General features: G+C 41.4%; 1 protein-coding gene across 2 annotated transcripts in view; it reads left to right on the plus strand.

Moving 5' to 3' along the window:
- Dnah3 (dynein axonemal heavy chain 3) overlaps positions 1 to 27,178 on the plus strand; it is a 216,447-nt gene that overhangs the window by 13,293 nt on the left and 175,976 nt on the right. For both annotated transcript variants that reach the window (XM_070004375.1, XM_070004374.1), the window contains exons 6-13: positions 319 to 508; positions 4,238 to 4,433; positions 11,816 to 11,941; positions 13,783 to 13,978; positions 18,224 to 18,403; positions 22,472 to 22,608; positions 24,080 to 24,185; positions 24,347 to 24,525. In XM_070004375.1, the coding sequence (XP_069860476.1) occupies positions 319 to 508; positions 4,238 to 4,433; positions 11,816 to 11,941; positions 13,783 to 13,978; positions 18,224 to 18,403; positions 22,472 to 22,608; positions 24,080 to 24,185; positions 24,347 to 24,525 (1,310 nt within the window). The remainder of the gene's footprint in view (positions 1 to 318; positions 509 to 4,237; positions 4,434 to 11,815; positions 11,942 to 13,782; positions 13,979 to 18,223; positions 18,404 to 22,471; positions 22,609 to 24,079; positions 24,186 to 24,346; positions 24,526 to 27,178) is intronic.

Consider the following 27,178-nt stretch of genomic DNA (forward strand, 5'->3'; position numbering starts at 1 on the left):
ATGATTACCTAGCTTGCCATTCCTTTTCTTATATATCACTGGATACACTTCTTCCTTCACGCTTTCTGTTTTAAAATTGCTTGAGGAGCCCTTTGGTAGCCCCCATTGTACCCTTTGCAGTTTGGTTGCATCTTCTGGTGTCGTGAGAAAAATTAGCCAGAGATCTTGTTGCAACATGTATGAACTGACAGGCCCAGAAAGTAATGTGGTAGTAATTGGAGGGCATGAACAGGGTCCCTTGGCAGCTGGTGGGTGGGACAGCTGGGCACAGTTACCCAATCATAATCTTTTTTCTTGCTTGTGCTTTGTTTATGAAAGAGATACTATTACTATTTGGCCAATGGCATTCGGAAAGACATGATTGCCCCAGAGGAAGATCAAGTAATTGTTCGGATTTCAAAGCTGATTCCTAACACACTGTTGACAAATCCCACCCTGGAGCCCCTGATAATAGCACTGGTGAAAGAGAAGGAACATGACTATTACTATAGCCTCATGAAAAGCATTGGTAAGGCTGGACTTAAGTGGGTGGGGCTTCTGTTGTGGGCACTGTCTTTCCCCTTTGTCATCACTGTGACAAAATACCAAAGCAAACCAACTTAAAAAAGAAAAATTAGCTACGTGCTTGTGGCTCACACCTGTAACCCTAGTACTCAGGAGGCTGAGATCTGAGGATTGCAGTTTGAAGCCAGCCCTGGCAACAAAGTCCATGAGACTTTTATCTCCAATAAACTACCAGAAGGCCAGGAATTGAGTTCAAGTGGTAGAATGCTAGCCTGGAGCAAAAGAAGCTTATGGATAGGGCCCTGGCCTTGAGTTCAAGCCCCAGGACCAGCATGAGAGAGAGGGGGGAGGGTGGGAGAGAGATTAATTCTGGCTCATGATTTCAAAGTTTCAGTCCATCATCTGTTGGCTCCAGCACTTTTGGGTTGTGGTGAAACAGAGAAGTATATCAGAGAGCACATGGTAAAGCAAAGCTGTCCACCTGGTGGCCAGGAAGCAGAATGAGAGAGAGAGACCTATCTGCATTGATGGGTTCCCTTCTCCTGTTTTTGTTCCAAATGGGCCCCCAGCATTTTGGATGATTCCATATTCAGGGCTGGTCTTTGTCCTTTCAGTATCTGTTCCATGTGCCAATCGTTTGTAGAAACACCCCAAACTGTGCTTCACTAATCTGCACATCTTTCAATCCATTATACTCACATCAGTTACCACCCTCATTACCCTGAATATGCTAAAATAAAAATACCACTGAACCTTTAGTGCGAATGCCTGCTAACTTCCTCTCATCAATAGTGTATACAATACTTTCCACACTTCAGTGTGGGGGAACCTCACAACCTGGGGATCTTGTTAAAAAATAGGTTCTGATTTAACAGATCTAAAACTGAGCTGGAGCCTGAGATTCTGCAGTTTTGATTTTATTTTATATTTTATATTCATTTTATTTTCCTGGTAGTCAGGAGTGAACTTAGGACCTTGCTTTTGTTTAGCTCTACCATCTGAACCGTACTTCCAATCTGGCATTTTTGCTGGTTATTTTTTTAAGGTTTTATTTCTTAGAATTTTTTTTTTTTTTGGGTCCGGTCGTGGGCCTGAACTCTGGGTCTGGGCGCTGTCCCTCAGCTCTTCACCTCAAGGCTAGCACTCTACCACTTGAGCCACAGTGCCACTTCTGGCTTTTTTTTTTTTCTGCTTATGTGGTGCTGAGAAATCGAACCCAGGGCCTCATGCATGCAAGGCAAGTTCTCTACCACTGAGCCACCTTCCCAGCCCATCTTATAATTTTTTTATTATTATCTTTAAGTAGTTGTTCAAAGGGGCTTGATTTCAATATTTCATTTGCTGATTATGTGGGGATGGAGTCTCATAGAATTTTTTTTTCTTGTCTGGGATGACCTTGAACTATGATCCTTTGGATCTCAGCTTCCTGAGTAGTTAGGATTACAGGTGTGAGCCACTAGCAACTAAGTTGAGATTCTGCATTTATGACAAACTTGCTGGTTCAAATGTGACAAAACTCAGGGGCTGGTTATGTGGCTCAGTGGTAGAATGCTTGCCTAACATGCATGAAGCCCTGGGTTCCATTCTTCAGTACCACATACACAGAAAAAGCTGGAAGTGGAGCTGTGGCTCAAGTGGTAGAGTGCTATCCTTGAGCAAAAGAAGCTCAGGGACAGTGCCCAGGCCCTGAGTTCAAGCCCAGGACTAGCCAAAAAAAAAATGTGACAAAACTCAGGAGCAATACAGTGGATAGCAAGAGTTCATGCAAATTTCAAAATCTAGCTCAAGACCTAATGCATTTTTGTTTTTTCCTCTTTATCCTTCAGGGCTCCTTCAATCTTCTACACTTTTTTTAGTTTTGGGGGTCCTGTCATGGGGCCTGAACTGTGGGCCTGGGCGCTGTCCCTCAGCTCTTCAGCTCAAGACTAGTTCTCTACCACTTGAGCCACAGCGCCACTTCTGGCTTTTTTCTTTTTGCTTATGTGTGCTGAGGAATCGAACCCAGGGCCTCAGGCATGCAAGGCAAGCGCTCTACCACTGAGCCACCTTCCCAGCCCCTCTTCTACACTTCTTGTTTCAACTTTCAACTTATCCTGCTTTGCCATATGCTTTTATTTCTTTACTATTATTTACCATTGAGATTGCCATTTCATTTCACATGGGATTGTCTCCTTTGTTACATTCCTTGTAAAGATAGAATATTCTATCTTTACCAGACTCCTTGTTACATCCCTTCTAATCTATCTTGCTACTCTAGCTTTACTAAGCTGTCTAGTTATTTTCATTTTCCTTACTTTCATAATGTTTACTACCACAGCACCCAGCTGCTAAAAATAAAAATATAAGATCCTTCACTCACAGCTCCAACTTGCTTCTCCAGTTGTATCATGTATAACTTCACTTGGACCTAGTATTTCTGCCATAGCACATCTTCCAGCTGCTTAAGCAGATCATCCAGAAGTGATAGCACTTCACCTCTGTATATGCTTTTCCTGCCTTTCTGGTTAATGAGCTCCTTTTCAGCTTTAAGTGTTACCATGAGCAGAAAGCCTTTACCTGTCTCTTTCCTTAGCATGTAAAGCATTTGTTGTGAAAATTTCCATTCATAATTACTGTTGTACCCATTGTATTGATTTTTTTCAATAAATTCGATTTTTTTGGTCAGTTGTGGGGCTTGAACTCTGGGCTTGGGTGAGCGTTCTACCGCTTGAGCCACAGCACCACTTCCTGTTTTCTGGTGGTTTATTGGAGATAGGAGTCTCAAGGACTTTCCTGCCCAGGCTGGCTTGGAACCCTGATCCTCAGATCTCAGTGTCCTGAGTAGCTAGGATTACAGGTGTGAGCCACCGGCATCTGGCAATATGTTTTGTTTTGGAAAGGTGTTTCAATCCAACATTTCAGTTTATGAGTATAATATATCTTGATCAAAGTCACCCTCTTCATCATTCTCCATCATCTCTCCCAAACCTACTTAGCTATTCAGTTTTCTTAGCTTTATTTTCACATATGGACATTGAATAGTATGACTCATTCTTTTCCCCTTCCTCTCTTTATTTCTCTCCCCCTCTCCCAGTATCTCACTCTGTCACACTTGAGGTACTAGCTTTTTGGTATTCATTTTGTTAAATAGTAAATTAGTTGTTCAAAGCTCCTTTAACATAATTTTGGACTTGGAATTCTTCCTTGCATATACTATAGTTCAGTATATACTAGGGTATAGCATATTCTATAGTTCATATGTTTCTGTATATGTGCATATGACCCTGTATATGTTTATATATGTATGATAAAATAGTTCTAACTTCCACATATGAGAGAAGCCATGTGTACTTTGTATCTTTTGGGTCAGACTTACTTCACTTAGCATAATTTTTTTTGGTTGGTAGTGGGGCTTGAACTCAGGACCTGGGCGCTGTCTCTAAGCTTTTATGCTCAAGGCTAGCACTCTACCACTTTGATCCACAGTACCACTTCCAGTTTTCAGTTGGTTAATTGGAGATAAGAGTCTCTTGGGCTTTCCTGCCTGGGCTGGCTTTGAACTGTGACCTTCAGATCAGCCTCCTGAGTAGCTAGTATTACAGGCATGAGCCACCAGTGCCAAGCTCCTTTAACATAATTTTATAGCTGTCTTGTTGAGGGAAATCAATTGAGGACTCATGGGGTATTAGCATATACTAATACATTGTTTAAGGACTCTGACTAATATCAAGGTGTTTTTTTCTCTTGGTTCTAGTTGATTATATTCTCATGGACCCAATGGAGAAGCAAAGGCTTTTCATTGAGAGCCTCCCTCGCGTGTTCCCTCTCAGAGTGATCCGGGCCCCTGTGCCCTGGCACACTGTCTACCAGAATGCCAAGAAGTGGAACGAGGAGCATCTGCACACAGTGAACCCCATGATGCTCCAACTGAAAGAACTGTGGTTTTCAGAGTAAGAAGGGCCTGTCCTTCCCTCTCCCCATGCCCCCCTTTCTTTATTGTTTCTGTGCACACATAAGCAAGCCTCTTAGAGGGGGCCTGACCTTGCATCAAAATGGGACGAACAAATATCCTAGACTCCAAGTACATATGAACTATGAACTATGAATTATATGAACTATGAGTGACAATCCCACATGTAAGAGTTAAGCAGCCTCCTTTGGGAATCTGTCTCAAAGCACTGGAGCATGTTGGTTAATAGCCACACACTGAATCAATTGGCTTTGGAGGTAATACAGCATGTCCTTTCTTTATCTGTAAATTTGACGTAACAGTTCCTACTTTATAGGGTTGCTGGGAAGAATGACTAATTTAATAGATACAACATGTTTATTATAGTACCTGATAAAACCTAAGTACCAGAGAAGTATTAATTCACCATCATCTTCATTATGATACTGTTATCCTAAATATAATTGCATGTCTGCTCCCTTATTTGTCTGCCTATGAGATAGATGAGGGATGGGGATTTGGGTTTTATTCCTGTGGGAACTCAGCTGAATCTGTGGTCTCTCAGTTACATTTATAATGACTAAATTGGCCACAAGACTCGTAGGTGTACTTTTCAAAAATTGATCTGCATACTGTTAGTTCACACTGTCAACCTAGCTACTCAGGAGGCTGAGATCTGAGGATTGCAGTTTGAAGCTACGCTGGGTAGTTATCTGCAATTAACCACCAAAAAGCTGAAGGTAGAGCTATGGCTCAAGTGGGAGAGGCTAGCCTTGAACAAAACAGCTCAGGGATAGCACTCAGACTCGGAGTTCAAGTCCCAGCTCTGGCAAGTGTGCGTGCATGTGTGCGCACGTGTGCATGCACACACACACACGCACACACACATGCACACGCACAATTGAGATATACAATAGTGTCTTGGGATACATTAGCTATTGGTCCACAACCCTCAATGGATACCAAAATCCACAGATGCTCAAGTTCCTTATATAAAGTGGCATAATATTTGCATGTAATCTATGCACTTTCTTATATATTTTTTATTCATTTTATTTACTTTTTTTTTTTTTTTGCTGGTCGTGGGGCCTGAACTCTGGGCCTGTGCGCTGTCCCGCAGCTCTTCAGCTCAAGGCTAGCACTCTACCACTTGAGCCACAGCGCCATTTCTGGCTTTTTCTGCTTATGTGGTGCTGAGGAATCAAACCCAGGGCCTCATGCATGCAATGCAAGCACTCTACCACTGAGCCACTTTCCCAGCCCACTTTCTCATATATTTTAAACTATCTCTAAATTACTTATATCTAGTATATTGAAAGTGCTATGTAATTAGTTGTTCTAACGTCATATTTAGGAAAAATCATAAGAAAAATTTCTGTACATATTGAGTACAGAAGCAATTTTTTCCAAATATTTTTTGTCTCTGGTTGCCTGAATTATACATGCATAACCCAAAGATATAGGAAGGAAATTGTAAGGTACATTGTATAAAATGCATCCTTTTAAAAATGTGTGCCATCTTCATCATTAATTTAAAAATATTTTTATCACTCTAGAAATCCTGTATCTATTAGCTCTCTATCAGCTCTGTCAACTAATTCACTTTCTTTCTTGGTTGATTTACCTATTCTGGACATCTCATATAAATAGAATCATATAAAATATATCTTTCCACCTGTGGTTTCTTTCACTAAATATATTTCCAATATTTATTCACATTGAAGCATGTATCAGTGTAGCATTCCTATTTCTGGCTGAATAATCCATTGTATGGTTACATCAGTTTTTTTGATTATTCATTTCCTGGTTGCTCTGGAAGAAGCAGAGGTTTTTTAAACAGTCCTCTTAAAGAATACAAATCTTGGTGAAATCACTGAAAGTTTAACCTAATAATCCATGTAGGCCCTTTATTAGAAATCTTAGAGGCAGATAGCTGTATTTAATGTTAATTGGCTGGCAGTCAGTGGCACAGATATTTTGCTTTTGGAAGATCTCTTAGTTTTGAATATGTTAGTCTTAGGAATGTCTTGTTACTGGAGAACTTATTTGTTTTAAAAAGGAATTGAGCGGGATGCTGGTGGCTCACACCTGTAACCCAGCTATTCAAGACACTGAGATCTGAAGATTGTGATGCAAAGCCAGCCTGGCCATGAAAATCTGTGTAACCACCAAAAAGCTGGGGGAAAAAAACCTGGAAGTGTAACTATAGCCCAAGTGGTAGAGCACTAGCCTTGAGTAAAAAGCTCAGGGAGAGTGCTCAGGCCTTGAATTCAAGCCCCAGAACCAGTACACACACACATACACACACACACACACACACACACACACACACACACACACACACACACACACACACAGAGTAGTTGAAGGTGAAATCCATATAGGATAGAGGCTACCAATGATGAGAAATAACTACATTCTCTATAATATACTGGCAGTGCTAGTCTGAACAGTAGAAAAAGTAATTTCCTAATTAGGCAGAAGTATATAGAGTAATCATTTCTGCAACTACTTATTTCTAGTTTTAGGTGACTATGTGATTTGGAGTAAATGAATCCCTCTGTGACATTGTTTCTTAATATGCAAATAGGAAATATAAAGAGAGATTTAGCTAAAGTGCTTAGAATAATATCTGTCATACTATATTTGTTCAATAAATCAAAGCATTTCTTTTCATTACAAGCATGTTTATGGAATCAAAAAGTAAATCAAGACCAGGTGCTGGTGGCTCACACTAGTAGTTTACTCAGAAGGATCTTTGTTTGAAGGTAGCCCAAGCAGAAAAATTTATGAGACTTTTATTTCCAATTAACTACAAAACAGGCCAGAAGTAGAGCTATGGTTTAAGAGGTAGAGTGCTGGTATTGAGCACAAAAGCTCAGGGACAGTGCCCAAGACCAGAGTTAAAGCCACAGGAAGATGGTTTAAAAAAGTAAGTAAGAAAGAAAGAAAATTAAACAGTGTGGTGGGTCATTCTTGTAGGGCAACTAGGCAAAAAAGTTCACAAGACTCCCATTTCAACCAGTTTTCAAAAACGAGTATGATGGCATGTGCCTGTTGTCTTAGCTATGTGGGAAACATAAATAGGAGGATTGCAATCCAGGCTGGTCTGAGAAAAAGCAAAAATTTAATTGAAAAATAAGGAAAGCAAAAAGTACTAAGAGAGTGACTCAAGTGACAGAAGGCAAGACAAAGCCCTGAGTTCAATCCCCAGCACTGTCCAAAAAATACATAAGTGAAAATAAATTAACCTAGAAAGTATTGAGGAAGTCACTCTTAGAGCTGGTAAAATTGCTAGAGCTCAGTTCTAAAAAGATATTGGAGCGGGTGCTGGTGGCTTACACCTGTAATCCTAGCTACCCAGGAGACTGAGCCCGAGGATCAAAGCCAGCCCAGGTAGGAAAGTCCATGAGACTCTTAACTCCAATTAACTACTGGAAAACCAGAAGTGGCACTGTGGCTCAGGTGATAGAGCACTTGCCTTGAGCTGAATCACCCAGGGACAGCACCCAAGCCATGAGTTCTAGCCCCATGACTGAAAAAAAAAAAAAGATAATGGGCAATCATGTGCTTGTGAGTTTAAATTGATCAAATAGAAAAAAGATGGCAAATGAAGGAATCTATAGATTCTAGTGAGAAGAATTAGAAGGAAATTTTATTTTCTTTTTTCTAAAGAAAACAATGAAGACAAGAGGTACCCAAAAATGATGAGAGTCATTTAGAAAAGTTTGTTGAGGGCTGGGAATGTGGCTTAGTTGTAGAGTGCTTGCCTAGTGTGCATGAAACCCAGGGCTCAATTCCGCAGTACCATATAAACAGAAAAGGCCAGAAGTGGTGCTGTGGCTCAAGTGATAGAGTGCTAGCCTTGAGCATAAGAAGCTCAGGGACAGTGTCCAGGCCCTGAGTTCAAGCCCCAGGACTGGCAAAAAAAAGAAAGAAACGTTTATTGACTTAATCCAAAATATCAACAATGAGAGAGACTTGTTAAGAAAACGATACAGAGCAATTTTCTCATGTGATTGGCACCATTTAACTTAAAACCTTATAAGAAAAAAAATCTACAAGGGTTGATTGTTGGAGGATAGGGAGCTTGGGGAGCTAGACTGAGAATTTAAGGAACAAAGTAGAAAACCTGGTCTAGCCAATGTGAGAAGTTTGTTATGCATTAAAAAAAAGATCAGCAAGACCTGGGTGTCAGTGGCTCAAGCCTGTAATCCTAGCTACTCAGAAGACTGAGATCTGAGGATCACTAGGCAGGAAAGTCTTTTATTTCCAGTTACTCACCAAAAATCCCCAAGTGGTACAACTCTATCTTTGAGTGAACAAGCTAAAGGATAGCACCCAGTTCACATTCTAGTACCAGAAAAAGCAAAAATCAAGAATTATCAGGAGCTAACAAGTGCCATACTAGGGTTGAATATCAAACATGTGACAAGTGAGGTGTGTCTCCTCTACACAGTGCTTTGTTCCTGGTCACATCACTACCACTAAGTTCACTACCTACTGTAGACATGTAAGCTATAAACTTCTGGGGGACAAGGAAATCTAATTTAATTTAAAAAAAATTAAAATTATTATAATAAAGGTGTGATAACAGAGGGGGTCACAGTTACATTAATCAGTATATTTCTTTTTGAACAATGCCACCCCTTTCCTTGCCCTCTCTTAGTTTTTCCCTCCCCTCCCCACCTACAAGTTCTAGAATCCATTTTCAATATATAGAAATCTAATTTCTAATGAAAATGAGAGGGAAGATCTGGGACAAGCTGAAAATCTGGCATAGATCTGTCAGGGATGATTTAAATGAGCAAGTTATCATTGAGTGGAATAGATGTTTTAGAAAGAAGATTGGGGAAATGCAGCTGTGGTTCAAGTGATAGAGCACTAGCCTTGAAAAAAATCTAAGTAAAGCAGAGTGCTGGTGGCTTATGCCTGTAATCCTAGCTGCTCAGGAAGCTGAGATCTGAGAATGATTCAAAGCCAGCCCAGGTAACTAAGTCTGAGAAATTCTCATCTTCTGGTCCATGAGACCAGAAAACTGTAAGTGGCTCTGTAGCTCAAAGTGGTAGAATGCTAGCTTTAAGCAAAAGAGCTCAGGGACAATGCCTAGGCCCTGAATTGAAGCCCCAGAGCTGGCACAATAAATAAGTAAATAAATGTAAGTACTGTAGGCTAAAAGAGGCCTTGGGGAGTGTGGCAGGTCATCCACAGATGTGGGAGAACTAGGTGAAATTAAGAGTGTCATGGGAAGGTAGAGGAGATTAATCCATTCATTTGATGAATATCCTTAATGCCTGCTGAGGGTGTTCACTATTGTTGAGAGCTGTTGATGACAGTGGAAGTTCTGCCTGGACTTATTACAGAAATTTCAGGGAGCTTCACCAAAAGTACTTTTATGAAGAGTGTGGCTGGAAAGGGCTACCTGGGTCCCAGCAAAGAAGCATCAGCATGGATTAGAAAAGTGACCCTCACTGGGCACTGGTGCTCACACCTGTTTTCCTGGCTACTAAGGAGACTGAAATCTGAGGATTGAGGTTAGAAGCCAGATCAGGGCAGACAAATCCACCACTATTTATTTACCAAAAAACCAGAAGTGAAGCTGTGGTTCAAGTGGTTGAGCTCCTGAGCAAAGAACCCAAGAGACAGTGCCTAGGTCCAGAGTTCAAGTCCCAGTACCCACACAAAAGCAAACAAAAAACAACAAATAGTGATCCATGAACATGAAGGTAAGATCTGCCTCCTACAGGATCTGCCACGTTTCCTAACTCCAGGTACACTAGCTACATAGAATACAATGTGAATGACAATTGTTCTGTGAAGTAGACAGTCACATTCCTGGTTGACAACATGAGTGGGTTAATAGGAGGGAAAAAGAAGTAGAAGGAGATCTTTGTTACTTTCCCTAGCCCCATTTTCCTACTCATATAATTTGACATTGTGCAATGTCAATAGTTTGTGGATCATTTTTCTAATAGGCCCTGAAGTATATATTTTAAAAATACTTTTATTATCTTTAAGTAGTTTTACAAAGGACTTGCCATTCAACAAAGCAGTTTATGAATGAATACAATGTGTCTTGATTAATGTCATCCCTTTCAATATTCTCACCCATCCCTCCAAACCCATCTGTGTGTGTGTGTGTGTGTGTGTGTGTGTGTGTGTGTGTGTGTGTGTGTGTTGGTGTTCTGGGGCTTGAACACAGGTCCTGGCACTGTCTATAAGCTCTTTTGTCCAAGGCTAGTGCTCTATTTGAGCCACAGCTCCACTTCTGGATTTTTGGTGATTAATTGGAGATAAAAGTCTCATAAACTTTCCTGTCTGGGCAGGTGATCCTTAGATCTTAGCCTTCTGGAGCTAGGATTACAGGCATGAGCCACTAGTGCCTGGATAGTGCCCGGATAGCATAAATTTTTTTTGTTGTTGTTGTTGTTGGTTGTGGGGCTTGAACTCTGGTTGTTGGTTGTGGGGCTTGAACTCTGTGCTTGGGCACTGTCCCTGCATTCTTCAGCTCCAGGCAAGCACTTTACTGCTTGAGTCACAGCAGCACTTCTGGTTTTCTAGTGGTTTATTGGAGATAAGAGTCTCATGGACTTTCCTGCCCAGGCTGGCTTTGAACTCTTTGTTTGTTTGTTTGTTTTGGGTCTGGTCGTGGGGCCTGAACTCTGGGCCTGGGAGCTGTCCCACAGCTCTTCAGCCCAAGGTTAGAGCTCTACCACTTGAGCCACAGTGCCACTTCCGGCTTTTTTCTTTTTGCTTATGTGGTGCTGAGGAATCGAACCCAGGGCCTCATGCATGCAAGGCAAGTGCTATACCACTGAGCCACCTTCCCAGCCCTGGCTTTGAACTCTTATCCTCAGATCTCAGCCTCCTGAATAGCTAGGATTACAGGTGTGAACCATCAGTGCCTGGCTAAAGTACTTTATAATATCGTTTGCCCTTTAGATTTACACACTGCACATCTTTGGGTCCAACTTACTGTAGGTCAAAAACAAAACAAAACAAAAATCTATGTCTGCTCATGCACATGCCTATAATCCCAGAGAGGTAGGAGGATGAAAAAAAATTAAGCCATGGGCTGGAAGGGTGGCTCAAATGGTAGTGTGTGTGCCTACCAAGCATAAAGTCCTCAGTGGAAATTGTCCTGCCCTCCGAAAAAAAAAAAATAGAAAGAAAAAAGAAAAGTAGTGTGAGTCCAGCCTTGAATGTAGAGGAATACCCCTCATCTCAAATAAAAACATATGCAAAAAAGATTGTGTCTGTACTGTACATACATAGACTTCAGATCTCAACCTCCTCCAATGGCCTGAGCCATTGGCACCTGGTATTATACAAGATTTGTTACTAGCCTTTCACTTTAGGAAATCTCTCCATTTCTTTTGGCAGTTTTAAAGATCTCAGATTTGTTCGAACAGCAGAGATACTGGAAGGAAAACTGCCTTTGCAGCCTAAAGAATACTGGGATGTGATCCAGAAGCACTGCATGGAGGCACGTCAGATTCTTCTCAACAGGTCAGTATCTGACCACAGAGAATGAGTCTGTGACAAAGCAGGGTAAAGACACAACTTTCAGCTTTCGGCCTGGCTCAACTAGTAGAGTACCTGCCTAGCAAGTGCCTGAGTTCAGGCCTCAATACCATTAAAAAAATAATGGCACACAACTCTCTGCAATAAAAACTAGGTGTGCCACCTGCGAATTATACAAAGTTTATTGACTTCCAACTGACCCCTTTCCCTCTGCACTTCCTGGCAGCCTCCTATTCAACTGCTCTGCCCTTCAGTCCTCAGCTCCCTCTGTTATTTGAAACTCTTTCATTGCTTTTCTTTGTTCGAATGTCACTTTTTTTCTCCTTCTGAATGGGCTACAGGACAATGTATTTAGAAGGCCCCGAAGAACAGCCTCAAGATTCCAGGCTCATGCCTGGCATAAGTGGCTTCTGTCTATAATCCTAGCTACACAGAAGGCTGAGATCTGAGGATCATAGTTTGAAGCCAGCCTGGGCAAGAAAGTCTGATCTCTAATTATCCCCAAATAAGCTAGAAGTGGAAGTGTGATTCCACGGCCAGCATGTGTGCACCCCTCCTCTCCCCCCCAGGATTCCAGGTTAGGGGATATTCAGATAGTTGAATCATTTCTTCCCCGTTTGCAAGTATATGCAGGATCATCTCAAAGCCATGACCTTATATGAAATAGTGATTGCATTAGTCCCACTTTCCTGTGCTGTGATAAATACCCAAGAAAACAAGTTAAAGGAGGAAACTGTTATTTTGGCTCAGAGGTTTCAATCCATCCTGGTAGGCAGGGCGTGGTGGAGCCTAACAGTTCACATCTTGACAGGCTGAATGGGGGAAAGTGGGGGCCAGTGAGAGAGGGGGGAAGGAGAGAGGGGAGGGAGAGGGAAAGGGAGGGAAGGAGAGAGGAGGAGAAGGGAGAGGGAAGGAGGGAGAGGGAGGGAGGAAGGGGTGGGAGAGGGAGTGGAGAGGGAAACCAGGGAGGCAAAGGGAGGAAGGAAAGAAAGGGGAGGGGGGAAAGGAGGAGGGGGTTAGAAAGGGAATACCTGTACTTCCTGTTTTGTCTTCTGTTGATTTACAGAGGGTCTTCTCTGCTTGGCTAATGGATACACACTGACAGACACACCCTAATGTGTGTATCACTATTCTTCGAGGCATCTCTCAATCCAATCAAGTTAACAAACAGGCTCACCACCACAAGCCATAGTAATAGCTACTGACAAATTAATATTATCAAAGAAGTATGCCATAGCTGGTGCAGAGAGGTTGCTCACTAAATATCTTCATTATTCCCTTTGCTACCGTGACTACTCATTATTTCTCTAATTAACTGGGGTTGGTACAATATGTCAAGATGGAGTGATCAGTGGTTCCCACTGGGAAGAAGTGGGAGGAAAGGAGCAATGGGACACTCACACTTTTCCGTTGCTGGTTCTACTCCCAATTTCTGAGCAGCTGTAGACCATGCGGGAGTTTTTTCTCCTTATTTCCTTTTCTCCTCTTTCTTTCCCTCTACAAAAGTTTAAACCAGAGACTTGGAAGCTGCTTGAGAGACAAATTCAAAGGAGCTTTCCAATCCCTTGTGCCTTTTATACTTTAAACTTCACCCTCAAGTTCTGTCCATATGAATCCTGCAACTCAAATCTAAATTTCTTGCAGGAAGGGTTTTTTTTTGGGGGGGGGCAAGAATAGGTGATGAATCTGCAAGGCTGAGAAGTGGGCAATGAACCTCCTGTATCACCACAGACAATAGGGAGGAGGCAGAAAGAGCTTCTCAGACCTAAGAAAGCCGCTTACACAAATGTTTTCCTTTTTATTTACTGATTTATTTGTTTTTACAGTTGGATCCCTACTTGCGCCCAGCTTTTTATCTCACAGAAAAAAAATTGGGTTCACTTTGCTCCTAAGAATGACTATGACTCCTCGCGAAACATTGAGGAATATTTTGCTTCTGTTGGGTCCTTCATGTCACTCCAGCTCAGAGAGTTGGTCATTAAGTCCCTTGAGGACCTTGTTTCCTTCTTCATGATACATAAGGTATGCAGGGGATCTGAACTCAGCATTCTCACAGGAAGACATCCTAATTAGAACTAGGAGTCTATCATGTATGTCCTTAGCTGTGAACCAGGCCAGAAAACAAAACCCTGAATTTGAACAAATATTATGAGACTACTGGTGTATATGTGTGTGTGTGTGTGTGTGTGTGTGTGTGTGTGTGTGTGTATCTGAGAATTGCAGTTTGAAGCTAGCCAGGGTAGAATCATCTGTGAGATTCTTTAATTAATTACAAAAAAAAGGTGGAAGTAGAGCTGTGGTTCAAGTGGTAGAGCCTTGAGCAAAACAAAAAATAAAAAGAAGCTCAGGGATAGTGCCCATGCCCTGAGTTCAAGCCCCAGGACTGGTAAGTGGGCACACGCATGCACACACACACACACACACACACACACACACACACACACACACACACACACAGAGTAGTAGTAAAGTTGTTAAGGGAATGTAAAGATTATATAAAATATAATACCACTTACAATGTGGAGGAAGGTCACTTATTTTCATCATCTCTGGAAAATGGAAGGAGTTAGAAAAGTTTGTTATTAGCCCTTTGGTTGATATTCCGGGACTGATTATGTATTCATTGATGACAGTAATTTTTATTCTTCCATCTTTGAAAGGAAAAGGCTTGGTTGACCTCATTAATAACTTGCTTCAGTGAAATAAAAATAAAAACTTCACCAGGCACTGGTGACTCATGCCTGTAATCCTAGCTACTCAGGAAGCTGAGAACTGAGGACCTTGGTTCAAAGCCATCTCAGGCAGGAAAGTCCATGAAAATCTTATCTCTGATTAACCAACAAAACGGAAACAGTGTTGTGGCTCAAAGTGGTAGATTGTTAGCCTTGAGCAAAAGAGCTCAGGAATAGTACCCAGGTTCCAAATTCAAGCCTCATGACTATCAAATATAAAATAAAATGAAAAATAAAAACTTCAAACATGGGGCTGGGAAGGTGGCTCAGTGGTAGAGTGCTTGCCTTGCTTGCATGAGGCCCTGGGTTCAATTCCTGAGCACCATATAAGCAAAAAAAAAGCCGGAAGTGGCACTGTTGCTCAAGTGGTAGAGTGCTAGCCTTGAGTTGAAGAGCTGAGGGACAGCACCCAGGCCCAGAGTTCAGGGCCCACGACCGACAAAAAAAAATAAAATAAAATAAAAAATTCAAACATGAAGTCCTAGTTTTCAAAACATCATTGTAGCCTTCTTTAGATTTAAATACCCTAGGACCAAGGAAGAATCTTTAGACTTTTCTGCTGTATGTATGTTTTACTTTAAAGAATAGTTAAAACAAAATCATAGCTATGCAGTAGGCTGAAATCTGATGGTTGCAGTTTGAAACCAACCTGGGCAGGAAAGTCAGTGAGACTCTTTTCTCCAATAAAGTACTCAGAAAAAGCTGCAAGTAGCCCTGTAACTTAAGTGGTAGGGTGCTAACCTGGAGCCAAAAAGAAACTCAGGGACAGAGCCCAGGCCTAGAATTCAAGCCCCAGGACTGACAAAAACAAACAAATGTACAAACCTCAACAACAAACAACAACAACAACAACAACAACAACTTGCCTGGTTACAAAAGATGAAGGGGTAAGTATTTTCCCAATTAAAATAAAAGTTGACCCTAAATTCAAAATTATAGAAACCAGCTGGACATGGGTGGATCACAAGAATAACACCAGCTACTCAGGAGGCTGATATTTGAGGATCATAGTTGGAAGCCAACCTAGGCAGGAAATTCCATGAGATGCTCCAATTGACCAATAAAAAGCCAGAAGCAGAAGTATGACTTAAGTGGTAGAGTACCAGACCTAGTGAAAAAGCTAAAGGGACAGTGCCCAGGCCCTGAGTTCAAGCCTCAGTACTAATACAAAATACACACACACACACACACACACACACACACACACATACACACACACACACACACACACACACACACACACACACAACCAATACTGATCACGTTTAATTTTTTTTTATTTTGTCTTTTTTGGTATTGATGATTAAACCCAGAATGTGGCACTTGCTAGCTACATCCCAGCCCCCAGTGCTGACAATTTTGACTTCTGTGTTAGCACTCCAAGGAGGACCACTCTATATATTAAATACTTTTACTTTTTACTAAAAATGTTTACTAGTAATTGTTTTACTAGTCTCTTTGAAGGAAGAAATTGGATATATTTGAGACATAGTAGATATTCAATTACTGTTCCTCACTCTTCCTTGAAAAGATTAGAAATCTCTAAAATCAGTTATTTGTCATCTGCGCTTGTCATCAGTCTTGTCATCTGCGCTATAGAAATTTTATTAGGCATGGTAGTTTTGTTTTTGGGGTTTTGTTTGTCCTCCAGCCTTAAGGCTTGAACTCAGGGCCTGGGCACTGTCCCTGATCTTTTATGTTCAAGGCTAGTGCTTTACCACTTTGAGCCACTGGAGATAAGAGTCTCACAGACTTTCTTGCTTAGGTTGGCTTTGAATGACAATCCTCAGCAGCCTTCTGAGTAGCTAGCATTATAGGCGTGATCCAATGATACCCAGTAAAAGACACTATATGTGGCTGGTTTTTGTAGAGAATTAGAAATGTCATAGCTAGACATAGTGGCTCATACTGTTTAAGCAGCGGACACTGAAGGATCATGATTCAAGGCCAGCCCAGGCAAAAAAAGCTAACAGAACCTCATTTCAATCTCAGCTATATGGGAGGCTATAGTAAGAGGATCATAATCTGAAACTATCTCTGGGTAACAACACATACCTCTTAAACTGAAAATAACTAAAGCAAAAAAGACAGGAATATAAGTGGTAGAACACCTGCCTAACAAGTGCAAGGACCTGAGTTCAAACTCCAGTAATGCCAAAAAGCAAAGAGGAGGAAATGTAGGGCTGGGAAGGTGGCTCAGTGGTAGAGCGCTTGCCTTGCGTGCCTGAGGCCCTGGGTTCGATTCCTCAGCACCACATAAGCAAAAAGAAAAAAGCCAGAAGTGGTGCTGTGGCTCAAGTGGTAGAGCGCTAGCCCTGAGCTGAAGAGCTGAGGGTCAGCGCCCAGGCCCAGAGTTCAAGCCCCACGACTGGACCCCCCCTCCCCCCCCCCAAAAAAAGAGGAGGAAATGTGTTCACATCACTTTGTTATAGGAAAGTTGACATTTTAAGTACTAAAATAAACTATATGCCAATCAACAATTCAATTTGAGACAAACTATTCATTCTTTTGGATATAGTCAGTGTATGTTTATTGAATGCTTACTATGTGATAAATACTGTTTTCCACTTTTGAGTTGGATAGGACCTAGATTTTGCCCTTGAGTTTAGAACAAAGGTAAGATGCACTTACAAATTCTTTTTTTCGATATTTTTTAAAAATTTCATTTTATTGTAAAGATGCTGTACAGGGGGATTACAGTTACATTAGTAAAGTAATGAGTACATTTCTTGTCGAGCATTTTTATTCCTCCTTTGTCTTTTGTTTTTGGTCAGTTATGGGACTTGAACTGTGAGCCTGGGCGCTGTCCCCGCACTCTTCAGCTCAAGACTTGCACTCTACTACTTGAGCCACAGCACCACTTCCAGTTTTCTGGTGGTTAATTGGAGAGTTTCATTGACTTTCCTGCCCAGGCTGGCTTTAAAACCATAGTCTTCAGATCTCCTGAGTAACTAGGATTACAGGCATGAGCCACTGGTGCTCAGCTATAAATTCTTTTAAAACAGAAAGGTGAAGTAGAACAGAACAGGGAAGTAGAAATATGGAAGTAGAAAGGGAAGTAGAAATATGGAAGTTCAGCAGTAGAAGAGATTTTATCTCGGTAAAGAACAGGAAGGCTTGTCAGAAGGAGCTTTTAGGCTAAGTTTGAAAGATGGAAAGACTTAGAAATTCAATTGCAGGAAGCAAAAAGAAAAATAAGAAACAACTGAAAGGGAAAAAGGAGGCTGAGATCTGAGGATCATAGTTCAGAGCCAGCCTAGGCAGGAAAGTCTGTGAGACTTATCTCCAATAACCATCAAAAAGATGGAAGTGGAGTTGTGGTTTAAGTAGTAGAGTGCTAGCCTTGGAAAGGGAAAAATGTATAAGGATAGGAAGAGGTTCACTATATCCAGCCTATATTTCAACATGAACAGTAGGATAGTACTATGTACTTCTTTCTTAGTGCTCAGATGGAATTATGAATGCATGACAATCACTCCTTTGAATTTGAAAGGCGCAATTTTGTGAGGCTTGTCCTACTTTGTATCTCTTTAAGAATGGAAATGATTTCAAGGAGCCCTATGAAGAGATGGAGTTCTTTATCCCTCAGCTAATTATGATCAATCTTGAAGTTCAGGAACCCACTATTGTCTTTAATCCATCTTTTGATGACTGCTGGCAATTAATAAGAAATTCTTTCTTGGAAATTATTAAGAACTCTGATGGGATTCCCAAGGTATGGTATTTTTGTTCACTTATTGAATAAATGTGTTTTTAAATGTTAGTTTGTATAGGACACAATCCATATGAGATTCACTTAGGGAACACAATCAGACCATACCCACTCAATCTGAGAATGATTCTATCCAGATGTGCGCTGATGAGTCATGCCTATAATGCTAGCTATGCAGGAGGCTGAGATCTGAGGATCATAGTTCAGAGCCAGCCTGGGCAGGAAAGTCTGTGAGACTCATCTCCAATTAACCTTCAAAAAGATGGAAGTGGAGCTGTGGTTCAAGAGTGCTAGCCTTGAGCAAAAAAGCTCAGGAACAGCACCCAGGCCTTGTGTTCAATCCCATGACTGGCACCAAAAAAGAAAATCCAAGAAAGGACTGTCCATGTTACTGAGAATGGGGCTTCTAATGAAGGAATTAAGACTTGTGATTTTAGAGGAGCAGAGTGTCCCAAAGCATATTCAATTTGGGTTAAGTGTGTGTGTGTGTGTGTGTGTGTGTGTGTGTGTGTGTGTGTGTGTGTGTGTCTAGTACTAGAACTTGAATTCAGAGTGTTATGCTCTTGCTTAGCTTTTTTGTTCTAGATTGGTGCTCTACCTCTTGACCCACAACTCTACTTCTGGCTTTTTGCTGGTTAATTGGAGATGAGTCTCATGCCCCAGCTTCAAACCATGATCCTCAAATCTCAGCCTACTAAGTAGTTAGGATTAAATGTGTGAGCCACCAGTGCCTGGTTTCTGGGTTAATTCCCTCTGGATAGTTGATAAGGCCAAAGGCCAGTATCCAGTTTAACTTGAGAAGGGTCCTCTGACATCTTGTAGTCTTGTTTTTTTCTCTTTTTCTCCCTTTATTTTTATCCTCCTCTCTCCTTTCCTCTCTTCCTTCATCCCTTTCTCCCTCCCTACATCCCTCTCTTCCTCTTTCTCTGTCTCCTGACATCATTATGTATGATAAGGGTGCTCTTAGATCTCTTCTCTTTATAAGAAAATCCTATCATCAGAAAGTTCCAAGAGATCAGAATGTGAAAACCCCACCTGAAACCAAATGCTCCAGCTTCCCCAGAGAAATCTGCATGTGGAGTTTCAATCTCAATCAAATTGGGTTAACATGTAAATGGATGTGTTAGAAGTGGAGGAAAAATGGGCAGCTCTTTGTGACCCATATCCCTAAGAACGAAAGAGAAAGGCCCTATAATTTGAAAGGATAAATGCAGGGCTGGGGACAGATAAAGTATGTAGTCTTTTGAGTACTCTGTCACTTCTGTTGATTGGCAGTGTTTGCAAGCTGCTGTAGGCTGGAGAGCCTCTAAGAAAAGAAAAAGAGCAGAAAGGGAAAAACTCAATAGACCAACAGGCTTTATTTGGTAGGAAAGCCTGGGACGGGCAACCAAGTCCAGCAGATGGGGAAATCACACACCACCCTTAAAAATAGGGTCTGTTTAAATATTAGGCATTAAGAGTGAAGTCAGGCAAGCAAATGGAAGTGGGGTGAGATGGAGGAGTGGGTGAACAATGTTTTTCTGACTCTGAAGAGTTTCAGGGTTTCAACGGCATCTGTGTCTGCCAATGGTGTCAGCATCAGATACGGCTTTATTTCCAGGCTCTCTTCCAAGACCACCAGGTGCATTAGATTAAGTGATCAGTGGGATCAGCAAGCAAGGACAGTTCTAAAATATGGTTGTCAGGGGAAAAGATGAGGGATTTTAGTTCAAGTCATTTTCCATCAGAACAAACTTCAGGACTGCTACTACTGCAAACAGCCCAGCAGGGACTGGTACTAGATTTAGAAGTTTATAATGTCAAGAGAACATACTCACAGGTCACAGATTATACTAGGTTTGAAAGCTGGAATTATATGAGTCTCTATTAGCCTTTGAGAAGCCGCCACAGGATTTGAGTTCTGTATGTGTTGATTCCCATGGCATGGGCTCCATCCCTGAGCCCCTCAGACTGATTTATCACTACACAGAATGGCGAAAGCTTACAGTCCTTCTAATGGAATGTCTAGGAAATATATGGAAACACATCAGCAGGTGGCCAGTTTCTTCATCTCCTAGCAGTTTTGCCAAATCTGTCATTAAACCTAAGTCTTAAAAGTTTAGGGCAGGGAAGTCAGTAAGAAAGTTTTTGAAAATAAATAGCACTCAAAGAGCAGAAAGGAGGCATATTAATGAGAAAGGGTTATTAAAGGAAGCCCAAGAAAGTGTGACAAATTATTAGTCTCAGAATACAACCAAAGAAAACAAAGATCCCGACTGGAATGAATAGAGGTGAATGAAGCTGGATGTCCAGTGACTCATGTCCATATCCTAGCTACTCCGGAGGCTAAGACCTAGAAGATTACAGGTTGAAGCCAGCCCAGACAGAAAAACCCATAAGTCTGCAGCTCCAATTAACCAGCAAAAAGCTGGCCTGGAGGCATGGCTTAACTGGTAGAGGACTAGCCATGAGTAAGCAAGCTAAGTTCAAACCCCAGTTAACTACACTTCTGGCTTTTTGGTGGTTAGTTGGAGATATGAGTCTCACAGACTTTTCTGCTGAGGCTGACTTTAAACTGTGATCCTCAGGTCTCAGCCTCTTGAGTAGTTAAGACTATAGTCATGATGAGCCACTGGTGCCAGACAAAACCATGAATTTTTCTGTGAAGCTAGGAAGGTATCATCTTTTCTCCTTTTTACAGATGGAAATATGGAAATTCTGAGCAAAGTCACTTACCTGGGAGCACATAGTCCATTAGTGTCAGAGTTAAATTTAGAATACATGTCTTCATTAGCTTTCATTAGAGAGGATATGTGAGTGGTGAAGAGTTGAGAAATACACTATGTTCATTTACTCATACCATATTTATTAAGTACTTACTAGGAACCACTCTTACCAAACCCTGAGGCTACAATAAATGGTCAAATAAGATCAGTCCTTCCTGGCATACCTAGAATGTGGCTCATTATATATTCATTTCATCCTATTGTTCTGTGTGACAAGCAGGCAAAATTTCAGGAGGTGAATTTTAAACAGAGAAACTCAAACTGGACATCAGTGGTTCATGCCTGTAACCTTAGGTACTTAAGAGGTAGAGATCTGATGATTATAGCTTGAAGCCAAGAAATCCATGAGACTCTTATCATTAATTAATCACCAAAAAGCTGCAAGTGGAGCTTTGGCTCAAGTAATAGACTGCTATCCTTGATCAAAAAAGCTAAGCAACAGTGTCCAAGCCCTGAGTGTAAGCCCCAGTACCCACACAAAAAATAACAGTCAACATCCACTGGGATCCCAGGAGGGTCCTCTAAGGAGATGAGACTTGAAAGAATCCGGTAACTTAAAGAAGAGCAATCCAGGGAAAAGGATTTGATAGAAAGGTAGAGAGAGAGAGAGAGAGAGAGAGAGAGAGAGAGAGAGAGAGAGAGAGAGAGAGAGAGAGAGAGAGAGAGGAGAGAGAGAGAGAGAGAGAGAGAGAGAGAGAGAGAGAGAGAGAGGAGAGAGAGAGAGGAGAGAGAGAGAGAGAGAGAGAGAGAGAGAGAGAGAGAGAGCACAGAGGTAGAGGAGAGAAAGAATAGACATAGAGGGGCAGGGGTTCCACCACTGATGTCCCTGGAAATAAGTCCCCTGCCTTTGCATTTTGGTACCGTCTCCCTTTTTGTGTCTTATGGATGTCATCCCAACTCTCCTCTCCCCCTCCTCACCTTACTCCAAGTACTGCATTGTAAGGAAAATTAGTGGTGAAACAACCAGGGGAAATCAAAAGTTAATTATCTAGGGGAAGCATAGTGCCAGTCTCCTTGCTTCTCAGGGGCTTAAACTCAGCGTCTTGCATTCTTGCTTGGCTTTTTTTCACACAAGACTGGTGCTCTACCACTTGAGACAGCTCTCCATCCACTTCTAGCTTTTTATTGGTTAATTGAAGATAAGGATCTCATGGATTTTTCTGCTCCTGGAATTTTCTGCCCAGACTGGCTTCCAACAATGATGCTCATATCTCAGTCTCCTGAATAGCTAGGATTGCAGGCATGAGCCACCAGTGCCCAACTTGAAAATGTCTTGACTTCTACAAGTGATGTGTCTACTCTTTAGGTGGAATCCATCCTGTTTCCGGAGTTGAAAGGATATAACCTCATCATTGGAACTGTTGATCCTAAAGAAAATCTTGTTTCTGATTTGGTGGACCAAACTTTTGAAGTATTTAAGAAAAATCAAGTTGGCCCCTACAAGTAAGTTGTTTTGGTTGTAACTTTATTAGTCATTTGGTATTGGTCCCTACCTAACATCAGATAAGTGTTCCATGTTTTCCCACACACTTTTGAAACACATACATAATAAGAATCACCAATACTTCCTTGAGTATGACTTTATCTCCATTTTACTGTAGTCTTCCTAATGTTATATCACAGATAACTAGGAGAGCCAGAATTCAAATTCAGTTACAGATCCATCTCTATTATCTGAAAGCTATGGGGCCAGATGAATTTTGGCATTTAGACATTTCTGGATTTTGGAAAAGTCATATAGTTCATCTGTCCTACCAGGTCTGGGGCAGCACATTATATTTCTACTGTGAAACCTATGTATATTCATATAACATGGGACAGTTTTGCCACAAAGTCATAGAACACAGTCAAGAAATCTTACAATAGGGCAGCTAAATGTTTTAGTTTTCCTGGACAGCTAGAATTTGTACTTATTGTTCTATGATAATTGTCATGGTAGTTAATTGTGTGTGTGTGTGTGTGTGTGTGTGTGTGTGTGTGTGTGTGTGTGTGTGTGTGTGTGTGTGTGTGTGTGTGTGTGTGTGTGTGTGTGTGTGTGTGTGTGTGTGTGTGTGTGTGTGTGTGTGTGTGCTGGTCCTGGGGCTTGAACTTAGGGCCTGGGTACTATCCTTGAGCTTTTTCTTTTTAAATGCTCGGCTGCTTGAGCCACAGCTCTAATTCCAGCTCCCCTCCTCACCACCCCCTCCCTGCCTTTTTTTTTTTTTTTTTGGTGATTAATTAGAGATAGGAGTCTCATGAACCTTCCTGCCCTGGATGGCTTCAAATCCCGATCCTCAGATCTCAGCCTCCTGAATAGCTAGGATTGCAGTTGTGAGCAACTGGCACCTAGCTGGAGATGCTTTTAAATACCCTGTCACCCAAAGTACAGATCCTTACCCCATGACATGGAAGTTTCACACTGGAAATACGAAAAAAGAGAAAGTTACATCCAATTCATTTGGTAGCAAATCATGAATGTGCAATCACTAGTTTAGGGTGATTATGGAATCTTGCTTTCAAACTGAAACTTTGAGAGTTAACTGTTATGCCTGTATTCTTAGCTACTCAGGAGGCTGACATCTGAGGATCAAGGTTCAAATCCAGCCTGGGCAGAAAAGTCTGTGAAATTCTTTATCCTTAATTAACAAAAAGTTAGAAATGGAGGTATGGCTCAAGTGGTAGAGCACCAGCCTTGACTGGAGAAAAGACAAACAAATGTGTGAGGTTGTGAGTCCAGGCTCCAGTACCAGCAATAGATGGATGGATAGATAGATAGATAGATAGATAGATAGATAGATAGATAGATAGATAGATAGATAGATAGATGGATAGATAGATAAGTAGATAGCTATTATTTGTTTCAAATGCTAGTTGGGCCTATCTGATTTGTTGACCTGTATTTATGCATTTGCTTTTCTGTTCTTGAATATGGAAGATACTTAAATGTGTATAAAAAGTATGACGATTTACTGGACAACACAGCAGAACAAAACATCACTGCCTTCCTGAAAGAAAATCATGAAATTGAGGAGTTTGTGACGGTAGGAGATGATGCTTGACATTTCATACCTTGGTGCTCCAGTCCATCCAATGAGTAGTCAGAGGGTTTCACTACTGCTCACTACTGGCCAAGGTTAAGGCTGGGGCCAAATGGGTTGAGGCTCCTAGGAAACTCAAGCTGTGACTATGTTTTTTTCTACAGAGTATCAATGGTATAAAAAAGCGGAGAAATGAAATTGCATCTATGCATATTACTGTGCCTTTGGCCATGTTCTGCCTTGATGCCATGGTCCTAAATTATGATCTCTGTGAGCGAGCTCAAAATCTTAAAGACCGTCTGATTCAACACCAAGTGGATGTAAACCGAGATACCAATACCAGGTATCATAGTTCTATACAAATACCAACCATACACTGACCAGAGAATGCAAAAGTGACCAGAACCTGTGTATTCCCATAAAAGCTGAACTGAACTTCTAGTTCGAGTTGTTTTTATGCCCAAAGTGAGAGCAACAGAGCTCAGACTCAGGGAAGGGGATATCATCAAGTCAGGAGAAAACTACCTAGGACTGAAGCAAGAAGATAGAGAGCACCCTATGGAATTCTTTGCCTCAGATCCTGCCTAGCCACGACCCACATATTTTAGGCTTCCTGTTGTAGCTGAGATGGTAGGCTCATAGCACACTCAGATTTTTGTTTTTGTTTCCAATGAGAGGGAGTCTTGCAGATTTTTACCCTGGCTAGTTTTTCCTTTCTTGTAAACAATTTTATAGGACTGAAAACTGTTTTCTGGACATTGAGGTTGTCTGAGATCACAAGTCCTTCTTATGGGCTGGCTTTGAACCATGGTCCTCAAATCTCAGCCCCCTGAGTAGCTAGGATAAACAGGCATGAACCACTGGTACCCAGCTGTGTTGTTCTATTTAAAATGATAACTGTCTCTTTATTTTACTGATAATCATATATTTATTAGTTGGACTTGGTTGTAAGCAATAGACTTGCTTTGGTAAATAAGTGGGGAGGGGAGGGACTTGGGTCTTAAATGTTGAAAAATTTAGGAGTTCTAGCTTCAGGCCTCAACACTACGGTTGTGTACCATTTCTTTTTTTTTCTGCTCAGCTTTCCTCTGAGTTCCTTTGATGGATTCTCTGAAGTCTGTGGTTCCTAGCCATTCCAGGATTCCATCCTTCCAGATCTTGGGTTCCCATCTTAAAAAGAGGAAAATAAAATCTTAAAATTTTTTTTGAAGCTGGGTGCTGGTGGCTTATGCCTGTAATCCTAGCTACACAGGAGGCTGAGATCTGAGGATCATGGTTCAAAGTCAGCCTGGGCAGGAAAGTCCATGAGACTCTTACCTCCAATAAACCACCCAGAAAACCAAGAGCAGAGGGACAGTGCCCAGGCCCTGAGTTCAAGGCCCCCCCATTTTGTTTTGAGTAGCCTCACAAAAAGTTGTGACTCATATGATGCTGTCCTAACTTGGGTTATTTGTACAACATGGAACCAAACGCTGGCCGAAGAGAATGGCTTTAGATCTGGTTGGCGATCCCAGATAAGGGGTAGATGGCATTCCTAACCAAACCACAGAGGAGAGAAACCCCAAGAAGGGTTAGGATATTATTACCAAAAGAGGAAACAGATGTTGACAGCTTGAGATAGGAACTATCTGCTGCTATTTCTGTTTAAATGTTACAACATGGTTAAATCATGTTCCATCTTTTCTGAGTTCTTTATAGACTGAGATAATTTAGAAATACTGACCACTATGTATGTTTACATTTATATTATGCTAATAGTGAGTGATTCAAATATATATATATATATATACATATATACATACATATATATATATATATATATATATATAATCTATGCTATATACATATAAGGTGTTTCGAAGTTTATAAAACCCTGCTATGGTTTGGATAATGAAGTGTCCCCACAAAAGACTCAGTGTGTTGAAGGCTTGGTTTCCACCTGGCAGACCCAGCCACTGAGAGGATATTAGGCCATGAGAATTCCAATTACACAGTGGAGTAACCCACTGATGGGTTTATGGTTTGATGGCATTACTGGCATTATCAGAGAGACCTAGGACCTAGTTAAGAGGCAGTAGGTCACTGGGATGTGACTTTTTAAAAAATATTTTTCATATTCTGTAGTTTGAACTCAGGCTCTTGCATTTTCTAGGCCAGGCACTGTACCGTGGAGCCATATCTCCAAATAAGGTTTCCATTTTTGTCCCACAGATCTGTGTGTCTAGACCATGCTCCACATATTTTAGGCTTGCTGTTACAGCTGGAATGACAGGCATGTTTCTTTCACTGACATGGAGTCTTGCAGAGTCTTGCAGACTTTTTCCCTGGAACTGAAATCCTCTGGATCTCAGCTTCTCATCTAGCTAGGATGACAAGTATGCACCACCATGCCTAGCTATGGATTGAGAAGGGGTTTGTTGTGTGCCTGGGCTGGCAGGGAACCTCATTCTCTCTGATTTCAACCTCTCAAGTAACTAGAATCACAGAGATGAGCCACTAGTTGCTCATTTCAAAGGACGTCCCTTTGAAGAGTGTCTTTTCCCTGACTCCTTCCTGTCTTGCTCTCTCCTTTCTGGCTACCATTATGTAAGTAGCTTGCTCTACTACTTAGTCCTACTGTTCTGATAGTCTGCCTCACCTCAGGCCCAATTAGATCCAGCTGACCATGGAGCAAAACCTTCTAAATTGTGAATCAAAAATAAAGCGCTTCTTTATGGTAGTTGTGTCATGTATCTTGTTACAGAATCAAAAGGCTGCCTAACACACACACACACACACACACACACACACACACACACACACACACACACCACACCACAGAGAGAGAGAGAGAGAGAGAGAGAGAGAGAGAGAGAGAGAGAGAGAGAGAGGAGAGAGAGAGAGACTTGTCAGCAAATTAATGATAATATCAGGGACACTACCATGCAAGCATTCTGCTTAGTATAGATAGAATCCAGTCTTCAGAGGTTGTTCCTTATTCTCCTCATTGTGTTGAT

The sequence above is a fragment of the Dipodomys merriami genome, unplaced genomic scaffold (assembly GCF_024711535.1).
Source record: "Dipodomys merriami isolate MVZ:Mamm:240054 unplaced genomic scaffold, mDipMer1.0.p SCAF_62, whole genome shotgun sequence".
NCBI lineage: Eukaryota > Metazoa > Chordata > Mammalia > Rodentia > Heteromyidae > Dipodomys > Dipodomys merriami.